Source organism: Rutilus rutilus (assembly GCF_951802725.1).
Source record: "Rutilus rutilus genome assembly, chromosome: 18".
Lineage (NCBI taxonomy): Eukaryota > Metazoa > Chordata > Actinopteri > Cypriniformes > Leuciscidae > Rutilus > Rutilus rutilus.
In genome coordinates this window covers 3,672,897-3,687,297 of record NC_140231.1, presented here as the reverse complement: position 1 = coordinate 3,687,297, position 14,401 = coordinate 3,672,897, and the positions used below count along the sequence as shown (strand labels likewise).

General features: G+C 38.0%; 1 protein-coding gene across 1 annotated transcript in view; it reads left to right on the top strand.

Moving 5' to 3' along the window:
* The window catches only part of cngk (cyclic nucleotide-gated potassium channel), a gene marked incomplete at both ends in the record, with an annotated part of 109,638 nt that overhangs the window by 71,741 nt on the left and 23,496 nt on the right, over positions 1-14,401 (top strand). The window contains 3 exons of the mRNA XM_084387755.1: positions 3,675-3,737; positions 8,374-8,495; positions 8,592-8,737. Of these exons, the coding sequence (XP_084243881.1) occupies positions 3,675-3,737; positions 8,374-8,495; positions 8,592-8,737 (331 nt within the window). The remainder of the gene's footprint in view (positions 1-3,674; positions 3,738-8,373; positions 8,496-8,591; positions 8,738-14,401) is intronic.

Sequence of the window (14,401 nt, the reverse complement as noted above, 5' to 3'; positions counted from 1 at the left end):
TTTTAAAATCTGGCTATCATTTTTAATCGTATTATTTTAATGTTTATGTTAGTGTGTATTGATGCTAATTTTATTTGTTATTTGCTGTTTTTCGACATAAAACTTGGTGAATTGATTTCATTGTGTAGTATTAGTACTTTTTGAACAGGATTCTGTGATAACAGTGGTAATTTTTGGCACTATAATAATTAAATGAAATGTTCATGCCATTTCATCTCTAGTTATGATCAACTATGATCAGCTAAAATCAACTAATTATGTGTTTTTACAGTAGGCCTATAATATGCAAAGTACAATTTTCTATAAAAAAAATTATATCTGATTCTGTTCTTTTCTCTGACACGCGTTGTTGGGTCTGGAAGGTTACTAATGTGATTGCTTTATCTGTAAATTAAGTTAATGCTTTTTCAATTACTGAATTCATTGAAATAAAATGAATTCTTTGATTTGAATATTTTTTTGGCAATGCGTCGTGTCGTGTAGGTCTTAAATTTCAATCTTTATGGTCTTAAAATGTCTTAAAAAGGTCTTAAATTTGACTAACTGAAACCTGCAGGAACCCTGATGGTGGTTTTCAGCACTCTTGGTCATGCGATGTTGCTGAACTGTATCATGTTATAAATATAAAAACTCCACATACATTTTATTACCGCAGTATGTTAACTGAGTTTCTTTGTGTGTGCTGCGCTCATTTGTTTCCATTTCTCCTCGAGAGGCTGCATGAGCCTCAACAGCACAACCTTGTTACCGCCAGTACATTATATTATTATTCACTATCAATCGCCACTTATACTAAATGAATGCAGAATCATTCTCGCGGTTTGGTGATTCCCTAGTTATGTTTTGGCGTGATTTGTTTTTGTCGGCTAATTGTCCTGTCGGGCAAGTAAAATTCACTCTCATTTGCCCCTTCAAAAAATCCACTTGCGTTAATAGCCGCTTTCCGACCGGAGGAACCTTTTCACAGTTCCTAGAACTATTGGCTAAAGTACCCGGATGTCGGCGTGTTCGCACCGTAGGAACTAGGAACGATTTTAGTTCTAGGAACTCCATTTGGAGGAACTAATTTAGGTCCTACTTCAGAGTAGGGTCTAAACCAGCACTATAGGAACTACCCGTGACGTTAGTGTACGCTGATTGACCGAACGCACGCGGAACACCAGCACCCGCCATTTTTTAAAACAGCTAGAATGTAAACACACAGATTATAGCCTATATTTACTCCAGAAACTAACTATACAAACATGGAAAACAGTGATAGATGGGTCTCTAAACCTTTATGCTGAAGAGAAAATCCAACGCAACTTTGAGGGGACCAAGCCAAACATGATTATGTTTATCTGCCCAGCTAGCAACACTGGACATCAACCACACGGCATAGGCTAATAACCTTTTTTTCATATACTGTCTACTTTCTATAACAGTTTTATCTAATAACATAATAAACAGTACTGTACTAACCGCCCTTACCCCTCCTACTAGTTCCTATGGCCGCTTGGCCAGTGCGAACGCAAACAGCAAAACTGAGTTTGGGGGAGAGTAGTTCTTAGAACTGTTTAGAACAGGGTGGCCGCGGGTCCTTAAAAAGTCTTAAAATGTCTTAAATAAAGTTTTCCTAATAAAAGGCCTTACAAAGTATTAAAATGTCTTAAATTCAGATTCGATAGGTCTTAAATATTTCTGGTCATGTTACCGCTAAAATTTCTCCAGTCTGACGGACCTAATGTCCGTCAAATAACCAGTGAAGCATCGAATCGCGAGAATGATTCAGATTTTATTACATAAACAGCTATTGATAATGATAATGTAGGCTTTTTCTTGTAACGCTGTTTTGTTATTTCAAATGTAGGCGTGTTGCGCGTGGCAAGCGCGCTCATAATGCGCGACCACAACATTGCCCAACATCAAATGGCAAACGTAATGCAAGCGGAACGAATCTGCTCGTTATTGTGTGGTTGAAGGACCGTTTATCAGTTTGGACCAGTGCAGCGCGAGCCGATCGTGATCATGCGACACTGTTACTACACAGCGCTAATAAGAGATGCAGTAAAGAAAGCATTTTAATTCGCCACAGAACAGAACTGACAGAAGTAATAACATCGCTGCGAGATCTAGTGAGAAACATTCACATTTCTCCGTTATTAACGGATCAAACAGCGCTGACGTGGAAACCAGGAAGAAACATTGTGCCATGAATGAACTATCAGTGTCCACAGATCAGTAACATTCACCATGGATTTACTGTAGTAACACTAACTGCAACCATGGACGTTTGGTTAATAGTAGGCTATAATGCCTTCAAGTAACACGTCGGTTTTATTTTGACATTATGAATACAATTGCTGCCCTCAAATTTTAATCTGAACTAAAATAATCCTTTGTTTATAACTACTACAATATGACATTTCATTTTTTCCAAGGAGCTGTTTTGTTTTATATGCTCTTAAGAATAGTCAATTGTAGCTATAGAATTGCTCTAAGTAAAAAAAAAAAAAAAAAAATCATACTTTATGATGTTAGTTTTAATATAAAAAAGCATAAAAAATTTAAATCAAGGAAATTTCTCTGGCATTAATTTCTTTATGCTGTATCAAAAACGTACCGAACCGAACCATGACACAAGTGTATCGTATCGAATTGAACCGTGAATTTTGTGAACCGTTACACCCCTAATATATACGCATGTAATATAATGTGTATTTCCATCACAGGTTTGGTCTTAAATTTCATTCAAAGTGGCATTAAAAAGGTCTTTAAAAAGTCTTAAATTTAACTTGTTCATATCTGTAGACACCCTGTAGAAGTGGACAGTTCCTAGAACTAAGTTCCTGTAACTACTTGGTCAGAAAGCGGCTAATGTCGGGCCCTGTCACCGTCAGAGGTTATTTTTAGCCAAATTCTTGGTGTGTTTGCCACACATGCTTCACAACCGGTCGAACAAAGAATGTTCTGATTAGCATTATGAAACGCAGCATCGAGTGTAGCTTTTGATAGTGAACGAATATGCGTGACCTGTTGAAATACATCAGTGAATTGTTAAATGTAGTTTCAAACATTTTATTTTTCAATTATTCTGTCATAATATTGACAAAGTAAATAAATCCATGTGTTAGACAACTAGGCTATATCCCTCATCCCCATTAAGAGTAATCCACCTTTTCAAAAGTTTTGTTTATAATGCACACCTTATCTGGCTAGTACTGTAGATAAAAAGTAATCACACTTTATGCACTGCCGTCACTGTAATATTTCACTGTAACAGAAGTCAAATAGCTGGAACATTTAGCATTTATATGATATAATTCGCCGAGATTGATTTTACAATGCTATATTATTATTATTATTATTATTATTATTATTATTATAACCAGTAATTTATTTTTATTTTATCTTCATTTACAAGTAAACTTTACAAGCTTTACTGAACAATGTTGCAAACCCCCCCTTTGCACCAACTAGTGTCACATGTGCCTGGTTTGTATTTAACGGCGTGGCATTGCGGCAGTGGTCCCCGTGGCGGTAATAGGCGTTTTAGTTGACTACTGAACTATAAAACTCGGTAACACTCATAAGAAAAAAACTTTGTTATTAAAATACAGCCTATAATTTGATTATTTTAATCATTGTTGTTGTTGTTTATAATAATAAATGTTTTTTTTATGCATATTTTATAGTGTTTGAGTGATGACCTTTCAGAAGTGGTTGGACAATATCAGAAGGGAATGTATTTTGGAGAGGTAATATTTAAATATATTGTTTCGCTTAATATCAATCTCTTTCTTGTCTAATGCTATGGGAACTGTATAAAATAATGCCAGACCAGTTTATTGGCAAATGACACTTATGTACTGCTCTTTGAGGTGTGTCTCAACATACATTTACAGTAAGTGTGCCACCTTGTTCAGATTTTATGTACGTGTCTTAATACGCACAATCTTTACTTAAGTGCAGCATGCACTTAAAGGGTTAGTTCACCCAAAAATGAAAATTAAGTCATTAATGACTCACCCTCATGTCGTTCCAAGCCCGTAAGACCTCCGTTCATCTTCGGGACACAGTTTAAGATATTTTAGATTTAGTCTGAGAGCTTTCTGTCCCTCCATTGAAAATGTATGTACGGTATACTGTCCATGTCCAGAAAGGTAATAAGACATCATCAAAGTAGTCCATGTGACTACAGTGGTTCAATCTTAAGTTTATCAAGCCACGAGAATACTTTTTGTGCGCAAAAAGTAAACAAAAATAACGACTTTATTCCATTATTCATTTCCTTCTCTCTGGGTCTCGAGTGAGTTCACGTAGTGTAATAGCGCAGCGCTTCTGTGTTGTACGTCACACGTAGACTCACTATTGGCCGACGCTGGTCATGTGTATGATGCGTGTGACGTACAACACAGACGCGCTACGCTAATATCTTAAACTGTGTTCCGAAGATGAACGGAGGTCTTACGGGCTTGGAACGACATGAGGGTGAGTCATTAATGACTTAATTTTCATTTTTGGGTGAACTAACCCTTTAAGTGCACAGAGAAAGTGTGCAAGACCATTCCATGTCTGGAAATGCCACTAAACCCACACTATTATAGATGATGTAATTCTGGTGCTGCTTTGAGTGCAGCCTTTGCTTTGATATGATTGACCACAATATCCTCATTTCCCACCATGAACATTTGGTAAGTTTAAAAGGTACTGAAATGGTTTCGATCCTATCTCAGTGATAGATCTTTTTCAGTTAGCAATGGAAATTCCACCTTTAGTAAAAGACTTCTTCCTTTGGGGGTTCTGCAAGGTTCTATCTACTTTCCATTGCTATGCGGACAACACAATTGTACTTTCTATCTAATGTCTAAATATCTAATATCAACTCATTGGATGCACTATTAGCTTACCTAAAATATATTAAAATTTGGATGGCATTACATATTTTGGTCCCGCTTTATATTAGGTGTCTCTAACTATAATGTACTAAAAAAAAAATGTATCAAGCCAAGGCACTCGAGAATTTAAGTAAATATATTAGGGCTGTGAAAAGATTAATCACGATTAATCGCATCCAAAATAAAAGTTTGTGTTTACATAATAAATGTGTGTGTACTGTGTATAATTATTTTGTATATATAAATACACACACTTGCATGTATATATTTAAGAAAAATGTGTTATTTATATATACAAATATTTATATGTATATATAATATAAATTATATGTTAATATATACAGTATATACATGCAAATATTTCTTAAATACATACATGCATGTGTGTGTATTTATATATACAAAATAATTATACACAGTACACACACATTTATTATGTAAACACAAACTTTTATTTTGGATGCGATTAATCGCGATTAATCTTTTCACAGCCCTAAAATATATATACAAAGCCTTTATTTAGTCATGGCTTAGGCAATTCAAATCATTTTACTGTTCATCCTAGCACAAGTGCAAATTGCTACGGCAAGGTTTCTGAAGAAGATGAACATTTAGCTATTTAAAGTAAAAGTTCTTCTTTGGCCAAACTGCATTTCCTTAATAGCCTAAACACAGACTTTACTCCCTTCAAACATAAAATGTCACTGTTTCCAACACTGCAACTTCCCGAAAACCACACACAAGAAATGAACCGCGTTCATCCCAAGCAAAGGCTGAATATAGGCTTTATTAGTTTGTCACACACAGCGCTTCCCAGCCGTTACATATCAAATAGGCCTACTCATTACCTGATTCGTCCTGGTTAACTATTTCAGTAAAACGTTCCCATACGGTACTTTTCTTTCCTTCCTTTTTTGTTTTTAATTCTCCTTTTCGAAATTCATGCTTTGCAGCTTGGCCATTCTACAGATTTTTTGCAGTGATACTATTCACACCATCAGCAGAAAATCTGTAGGGCTGTGGCTTAAACACCATCTGCCAATAAACTGCAGTGATTTCATTCAGGTTTCAGAGGTTGTCATTTTGTACTAATATGCTCGACCCTCGAACGCAAAATTTAAGAACGGTCTGTGTCAAGGGAGAATCAAGACATAATAATAATAATAATTTGTTACATTTATATAGCGCTTTTTCTGAGACCTCAAAGTGCTTTACATAGATGGGGGAATCTCCTCAACCACCACCAATGTGCAGCATCCACTTGGATGATGCGACGGCAGCCATATTGCGCCAGAACGCCCACCACACACCAGCTTACTGGTGAAGAGGAGACAGTGATGAAGCCAATCAGTATATGGGGATGATTAGGAGGCCATGATGGACAGAGGCCAAGGGGCAAATTTGGTCAGGATGCCGGGGTTACACCCCTACTCTTTTTCGAAGGACATCCTGGGATTTTTAATGACCACAGAGAGTCAGGACCTCGGTTTAACGTCTCAAGGACGGTGCTCTTTTGGCAGTATAGTGTCCCCATCACTACACTGGGGTGTTAGGACCAACACAGACCACAGGGTGAGCACCCCCTGCTGGCCTCACTAACACCTCTTCCAGCAGCAACCTGGTTTTCTCAGGAGGTCTCCCATCCAGGTACTAACCAGGCTCAGCCCTGCTTAGCTTCAGTGGGCAACCAGTCTTGGGCTACAGGGTGATATGGCTGCTAAATACATAAAAAGTATGTGTCCTTCAGGTCGATTGCGGCAAACCAATCTCGGGGATTCTGTGTTAGCATTTTGAACGGGAGCTTGTGTAGAGACTGATTCAAAACACGCAGATCCAAGATTGGCCGTAACCCACCATCTTTCTTGGGTACAATGAAGTAGGGGCTGTAGAACCGTACAAGCAGAGTCAGTGGGGCCACAGAGGTACCCGCAGTGGGCAGCAAGGTGGAGCACAGGGACCCGACCCAGAAGGCATAGCGTCCTGGAGTGGGGTCTAAGTGCACGGTGCAACACTCATCTGGCTGCACGGTTCGGCATGGGGTGCATGAGAAGGCATCGCATCCTCGAACGGCACCGAGCTGCCAGCTAGCGATAAAAGAGGGGGATGAGAGAGGCAAAGAGGCCATCCTGGGAGATCGTGAGTAGAGAAAACGGTATTTGTCGGTCTCCCTCATATCTGCCAGGTTAAGCCAGAGATGGCGTTCCTGGACCACCAAGGTGAACATCGTCTGTCTCAGGGAGCGTGTAGTGACTTTCGTCGGCAGAAAAAGGTCCCTTCCACAATCTAGGAACCTCTTTGTGCACTTCCAGGAAGAAAGACTACCAGTGCCCCACCCCAAGATATCAAACATCCACCCTTGAATGTTCGGGACACGGTGGAGGATTCCACTCGAGCCCAAAGCTCTCAGCGGCCCAGGAAAGCATGGCTGTCAGCTTTGGGTTAGACTCGATCACGCCACCCCCCCCTCCCCCCCCCCCGAAGGGGGCAGCACAGCCGAGTCTTCATCCCCTGAGGACTCTAGGCCACTCTCCAATGCAGTGATCGACATCTGTTTCTCCACCGGAGCCCCAAATTAAACACTTGGTCCCCCATGCGAAGGACCTGCAATCTCAACCGGAAGCTCCACAGCTTGTGATGCGCTAAAAGGAGTGGGGGGCGCACAGAGATTGACTCAGTGGGGGAGCCCCCACGGTGACCCTCAGGTCACCCTGGCTATTCCTAGATAGAGGCATAGCAAAGGGAACTCCACCTCTTTGGAGGTATTGGAGTCTCTATCGCAGCGTTGAGATGGTCATCTTGCCACAATGGGTACATGACTCATCCACAACAGCCACCTCAGGGTGCTTTAAGCCCAGACACGTGAAGCAGCGATTGTGACTGTCAGACGGGGTCAGGTAATGACCGCATCTAGAAACTCACTGGTGGAATGACACCTTTAAAAAGATGCAGTGTCACACCCATGTTTGCTCTTTTAGGGAAATAGGCTCTTTTAAAGTGCTGAAGCGCTCAGGGAAAATGGTCACAGCATAGCTTACAGGAACTGTAACAGGCTGCAGTGTGCAAATACTGCAAAAACAGCAGGACATGCCCTTTTAGATTGTGCCCACTGCTGCAGCGCCATCACACCAAAAACAAAATTAAGAGCTTTTCCCAACTCGTAGCACACTCGTTGGTGATTACAGACCAGAACAACAACAACCGCTCTGCTCCGAAGCGAAAGTTTTAATGTGCGAATGCACGTGCTCTTCCTTATATACTCACTTCGTGGGGCGGAGTGCGCAATGCAAATCTTGCATGCCAATGTCCATTGACTCGTTTAGTTTACACTCAAAGGTGATTGGGCTCTCAGGCAAGATTTAAATTTGTCAGTTCCATTCTGACGTAACTTTGAACGTGACTGACTGAAAGGGTACCTGGGTTATTATACTGTGTACATAAGCAATTTTTTGTGTACATAATTTAAATAAATTAACTTTTCTTTTCTTTTTTCCTTCAGGCAAGTTTTTTGCTTGGAAAACCAGCCACATTGACAGTGCAGGCTCTGACATGCTGTGAAATCATTGTAATTGATTTTTACAAGGTCAGAGTACTTCTTCAGAATAATCTCCTGCTTAGAAGGTATGTTTTAAAAACGAAGTAGAAACAAATTACATATTAGAGTAAAATCTCTGTAACATTAAAGAATATTTTATGAGAAAATTGTCAATCCTTTAGGCTAATTGTATTCCAAGGAAATCCAGAATGCGGTGCGACATTGATACTGAAAAAGCAATGCAAAAAAGAAAAATCTGATGCTGTACATGCACAAAAAATCCCATTGACATTTCAAGACCGTAGATATTCCAAGAAGTCAAAATGCTGTGAGTATTTTGAGACATAACTCTTATGTTTTGTTGTTGTTACAAATTACCGTACATTATATATCTTCTGAATCTGAACACTTCCCTATTGTTATGAATCAGTGAATCTGACTAAGCTAATCTTCATATTATTAATTTGGGCTTTATTGTAGCTAATCAATTTAGATATTTTTTTTATTTGTGACTAATGCTTGCAAACACAGCTGACCCAAAGCTATCAAGAGAATTTAGATTTATTTCAAGTCAGTTTTATTTATTCACTTCACACAGTGTACTGTACATTGTTTCAAAGCTGTTTTATTGAGAATATTGCACAGCACAATCCCCAGAGTTAAATTAACACTGCTTAATGTGCATAATATACATACATAAAGTAACACTGAAGCAGTGTTGCAGTGAGATAATTAAAGGGATACTCCACTTTTTTCGGAAATATGCTCATTTTACATCTCCCCCAGAGTTAAACAGATGAGTTTTACCGTTTTAGAATCCATTCAGCCGAACTCCGGGTCTGACGGTACCACTTTTAGCATAGCTTAGCATAGATCATTGATTCAGACGAGTCCAGTAGCATTTCTTTCAAAATGACCAAAGAGTTTCAATATTTTTCCTATTTAAAACTTGACTCTTCTGTAGTTAAACCGTGTACTAAGATCGACGGAAAATGAAAAGTTGCGATTTTCTAAGCCTATATGGCTAGGAACTACTCTCATTCCAGCGTAATAATCAAGGAACTGTGCGGCTGTACCATGGGTGCAGCAGGCGTAGTGATATGACGCAGCGCCTGAAAATAGGTCTAATAGGTTAGACAAACTTAGTCCCGGTCACGTTGGAAGAAGTTACCGAGCTGGGGACTATTTTTAGGCGCTGCGTCATATCACTACGCCTGCTGCACCCATGGTACGGCCGCACAGTTCCTTGATTATTACGCCGGAATGAGAGTAGTTCCTAGCCATATAGGCTTAGAAAATCGCAACTTTTCATTTTCCGTCGATCTTAGTACACGGTTTAACTACAGAAGAGTCAAGTTTTAAATAGGAAAAATATTGAAACTCTTTGGTCATTTTGAAAGAAATGCTACTGGACTCGTATGAATCAATGATCTATGCTAAGCTATGCTAAAAGTGGTACCGTCAGACCCGGAGTTCGGCTGAATGGATTCTAAAACGGTAAAACTCACCTGTTTAACTCTGGGGGAGTTGTAAAATGAGCATATTTCCGAAAAAAGTGGAGTATCCCTTTAAGTGATGGCTGAGCATTAGTGATGAGCACCTGAATCACTGAAGGAAAGAGGAACAACTGGGCTGCGTTTAACTCCACTTTTATGCCCGGTACACACTGTACGATTTTGGGCTGTCCCAGACGAAAAATGACCAATCGTGGCAATTTCTGTGGTCGTGGCTCCTAAACAGTGGTCCTACGTCACACAGTGAGAGGTTCAAAGACGAAAGTTGTCATGGTCTTGCGACCAAAGATGGCCTGCGATAATTGTTTGACAGTGTCAGAAATTCAGCATGATCATCTCACAGTGTTTGCTGCTACGACCTACCTCCACTGACTAGCCAACATTAAATGCCGTATTGATCAATGCGACATGGTGCTAAAACTACTTATCTCAAGCTCCATTTGCAAAATTGGCATGCCAAGTTGGCCACTTTTCCCTAGCCATGACCGCATCCATATTCTCCTCTTTCGTGTCGTCCTCTTTTTTTCAGCGCACATAAAAACCACATCATTAGTTTACCACTAGCACATGCTGATGACGTTTTATTCTTGCGTCGTAGTCTACGATTCAGTAGGTGTCATTATCGTACAGTCTACATACATTTAGTACCAAGTTTATTAGATTCATGTCTTACAATGTGATTTGTAATGATCTTATAGGATTGCCAAAATTGCAGTCTGTGGTAGTGTTGTCACGGTACCAAAATTTCAGTATTCAGGAACCAATACCAGTGAAAATCCACGGTTCTCGGTACCAATTTCGGTACCAAAGCTTAATTTAGATTAAATTTACATATATTAAAGTGTATATCACGGTTACAAAGATGGAAACTGTAGTATTAAAAACACTTTACAATAAGATTCCATTTGTTAGATTAGATAAAATGACCAAACAATAAACAATAGTTATATACTGTCGCAGTTATTCTCCTTGGGGTTAATTTAAAAATACATTTTTAAAATCAAAAGTTAACATTATTTCTGTTAACATTATTTAATGCACAATGAATGAAGTGAACAAACATGACCAATCAAGTGTTTGTATTAAATAACATTCACAAACATTAATTAATGTTGTAAAAATATATTGTTCACTCAATGTGTTGATGTTAGATAACGCATTAAGTAATGTTAATGAATGGTATCTTATTGTAGTGTTACCAAACTATACAGGAGATCAAACGTGCTTTATTTGGCTTGACTGTACTTTTATTTCATCCAAAACTGCATTCATATTTAATTTTAAAAGGGCTTTTTAAACCTACTAAGAGTTATCCAGCCAAGAATAAGCCTAGAACTGCTTTTCTGACGGACTGATATTAATGACATTATGACGGCTTTTTATTTCTCATCTCCATAAATATATCTAGTAGTAAAGCTAATGCAAGGGCTAGAAATCAATTCATTCTTTGCTGATACTTTCTCGTCATCATGGAGACAAGGTTTGCACCGCTTACTCCTTTCCACAAGCACTTGCTCTCCCGTGGCGTCTGTCGCTGCTATGTAACCATGAACATAGGCGCGCCTGGAAAAACGAGCGCGCCGCGCCGCTTCTATTATGAGCGCGCTTGCCGCACGCCTACATTTGAAATAACGAATCTGCACGCGCAAAAACGTGCTATGTGAACGGCCCCTTATGGCAACGTGACATTAGCCTAATCCAAAATATTTCCATATGTGGCTCTTTCCTCCTTTCTTATCAACAAGTGGATTTACAAGCCACCACATCAGCAGCACCGCCGGTCGCCATGTCTCAGCCCTTTTATGAAGAGGACGCAACTCGCTTCGGGCATGCACGTGCATCAAGTACCGGGTTTGAGAAAACCTGGTACCGTGACGTAAAAAAAAAAAAAGTTAGTACCGACTTGGTACCGAAGTACCGGGTCTTTGACAACACTAATATATATATATATATATATATATATATATATATATATATATATATATATATATATATATATACAGTGCTATGCATAAGTTTAGGCAACCATGCTAAAGTTGACTAAAAAGAGGAATAAAAAATCATATTTTGCAAATTTAACTTAATGCCTTATTTTAAAAAATTAGGAAAAATCCAACCTTTAAGGACACCAATTTTCTTTGTGAATGAATAATGTATCGTAAATAAATAAATGTTCTTCCTTAAAAAACAGGGTGCATAAGTTTGGGCACCACTATGTTAAATTCCCATAGAGGCAGGCAGATTTTTATTTTTAAGTATTTTTTTTTTTTTTTTTTTTAGGATACTATGCATCCTGATAAAGTTCCCTTGGCCTTTGGAATTAAAATAGCCCCACATCATCACATAGCCTTCACTATACCTAGAGATTGGCATGGTTTTATTTCAGTTAGCCTAATAGCTAGTTTGATTTGCATTGAGAGATGATCTTATGGAAAGTACTCCATGCCAATCTCTAGGTATGGTGAAGGCTATGTGATGATGTGGGGCTATTTTAATTCCAAAGGCCAAGGGAACTTTATCAGGATGCATAGTATCCTAAAAAAAAAAAAAAAAAAATACTTAAAAATAAAAATCTGCCTGCCTCTATGGGAATTTAACATAGTGGTGCCCAAACTTATGCACCCTGTTTTTTAAGGAAGAACATTTATTTATTTACGATACATTATTCATTCACAAAGAAAATTGGTGTCCTTTAAGGTTGGATTTTTCCTAATTTTTTAAAATAAGGCATTAAGTTAAATTTGCAAAATATGATTTTTTATTCCTCTTTTTAGTCAACTTTAGCATGGTTGCCTAAACTTATGCATAGCACTGTATATATACACACACACAGTATATACGGGCCATTCTACAGAATTGGTGCAAACTGCTGTCCGACAACCAAAAAACAATTTAAGTATTCAAATTTTAGATGTTTACTAAGATCCTTCTGTTATCTATTGAATCCCACAATAATATTTAAAATATAAGTAAGCTTAATATATATAAAATCATAATTTATTGGGTACTTTCAATTGGGAGGTGGCAGACCCGAACTCTAACCCCTAAATTTCAACTTGTGAAAATTATATCAAAATTATTATTTTTTCATTGTTGTTTTTAAAAATATCTGTTTGATTTCTTTTAAAAAGACATTTTATTTTTTGTTTTAGTCCATTGGCTGAGACTGATTTTAACCACACCCCTGCATTTTTGATCAGGAAATATTCCTGTGTGCTTCTCTCTCATAGCCTCTTATTCATTATAGATAGGCACCATCATTTTGAGGGAAATGTGTTCAAAAGTCTGAAAATCTGTGTGTAACTTTAAGGGACGTCACTACCAAACACCTTTTTTCTGCAATTAAGCAAACTTTTTTTGTGTGTTATTCCATAAAATTAGTTTTTATGTGTGTCCCAACTGTTCAGAACTGTGCTAGGTAACCATGTGCTGGCTATCATCTTTGAACTAGGCTCAAAAGTATGACCGAAACATGGCATCATTGTTTTGGTAGTGACAAAAGGGAACACCATAATCATTTATTTGGGGGAAATAAACAACATTTTAGCAGTTATACAAATCATTAGTATCTTGATATGTTTTAGTAGTGTTTTAGAATGCGAGTCAAAATTCTGTAATGTGGTCGCTACCAAAACATTACCGTCACTACCGAAAATGTGCCGTCACGACCGAATTGCTTTCACACTTTTTGTCAACTAAAAAATTGCTTGACTAAAAGTAGATGCCATTTTAGAGTAAAATTTAGAAAGTATTTGACATGATGAAATATTGATTCAAGTTTATTTTTTTCATAAGACAAAAATGAGAAGGCTATAGGTTGAATAATTGAATTTCATGCACCTTATTTTAAAACAAAATAAATGTTTGTTGACAGCCAGGTATATTACCTGGTGTCATATTTATTTATACAAAATAAATGTTTGTTTTATTTTACTGAACTATTGTTTAAAAATGACTATATTGCTGGGTTAAAATGAACAAAACTAAATAAGAAATTACAATCAAACAAAGAATTACTAGAGTAACAATGCAGACAACAGTAATAATCAAGAGATGAACATTTAGCCCAGGAATGCCCGAAAAGTAGAGGAGTGCCGTAAGGTGCAGAAAGGAGAAAAAGGTGTTTCCATCATGCAAAACAATCAATGCTGACTGGCAAATTTAGCTGACGGACATTTCATCGCTGTATGAAATATTTACTTGCAACACAATAAAGACTTTATAGACTAGGTAAAATGTATACAAACCTTTATTTTACTGAAAAAATGCACCAATTTGGCACAGTGGAGAACTGCTCTCTCCTGACGAGGATGCAGAAAGCCTGCGTTCTGTGTATCTCAACAGCTGGGTTGTTGTGTCGGATGGCGGCTGAGTAACCCAAAATAACCCCCAAAAAAGCCAACTGGCTCAACCCAGCATTTGGGTAGAAAAAAATAATCCAGCATTTTTTTGTGTATTAATCATATTTAATCTCACGT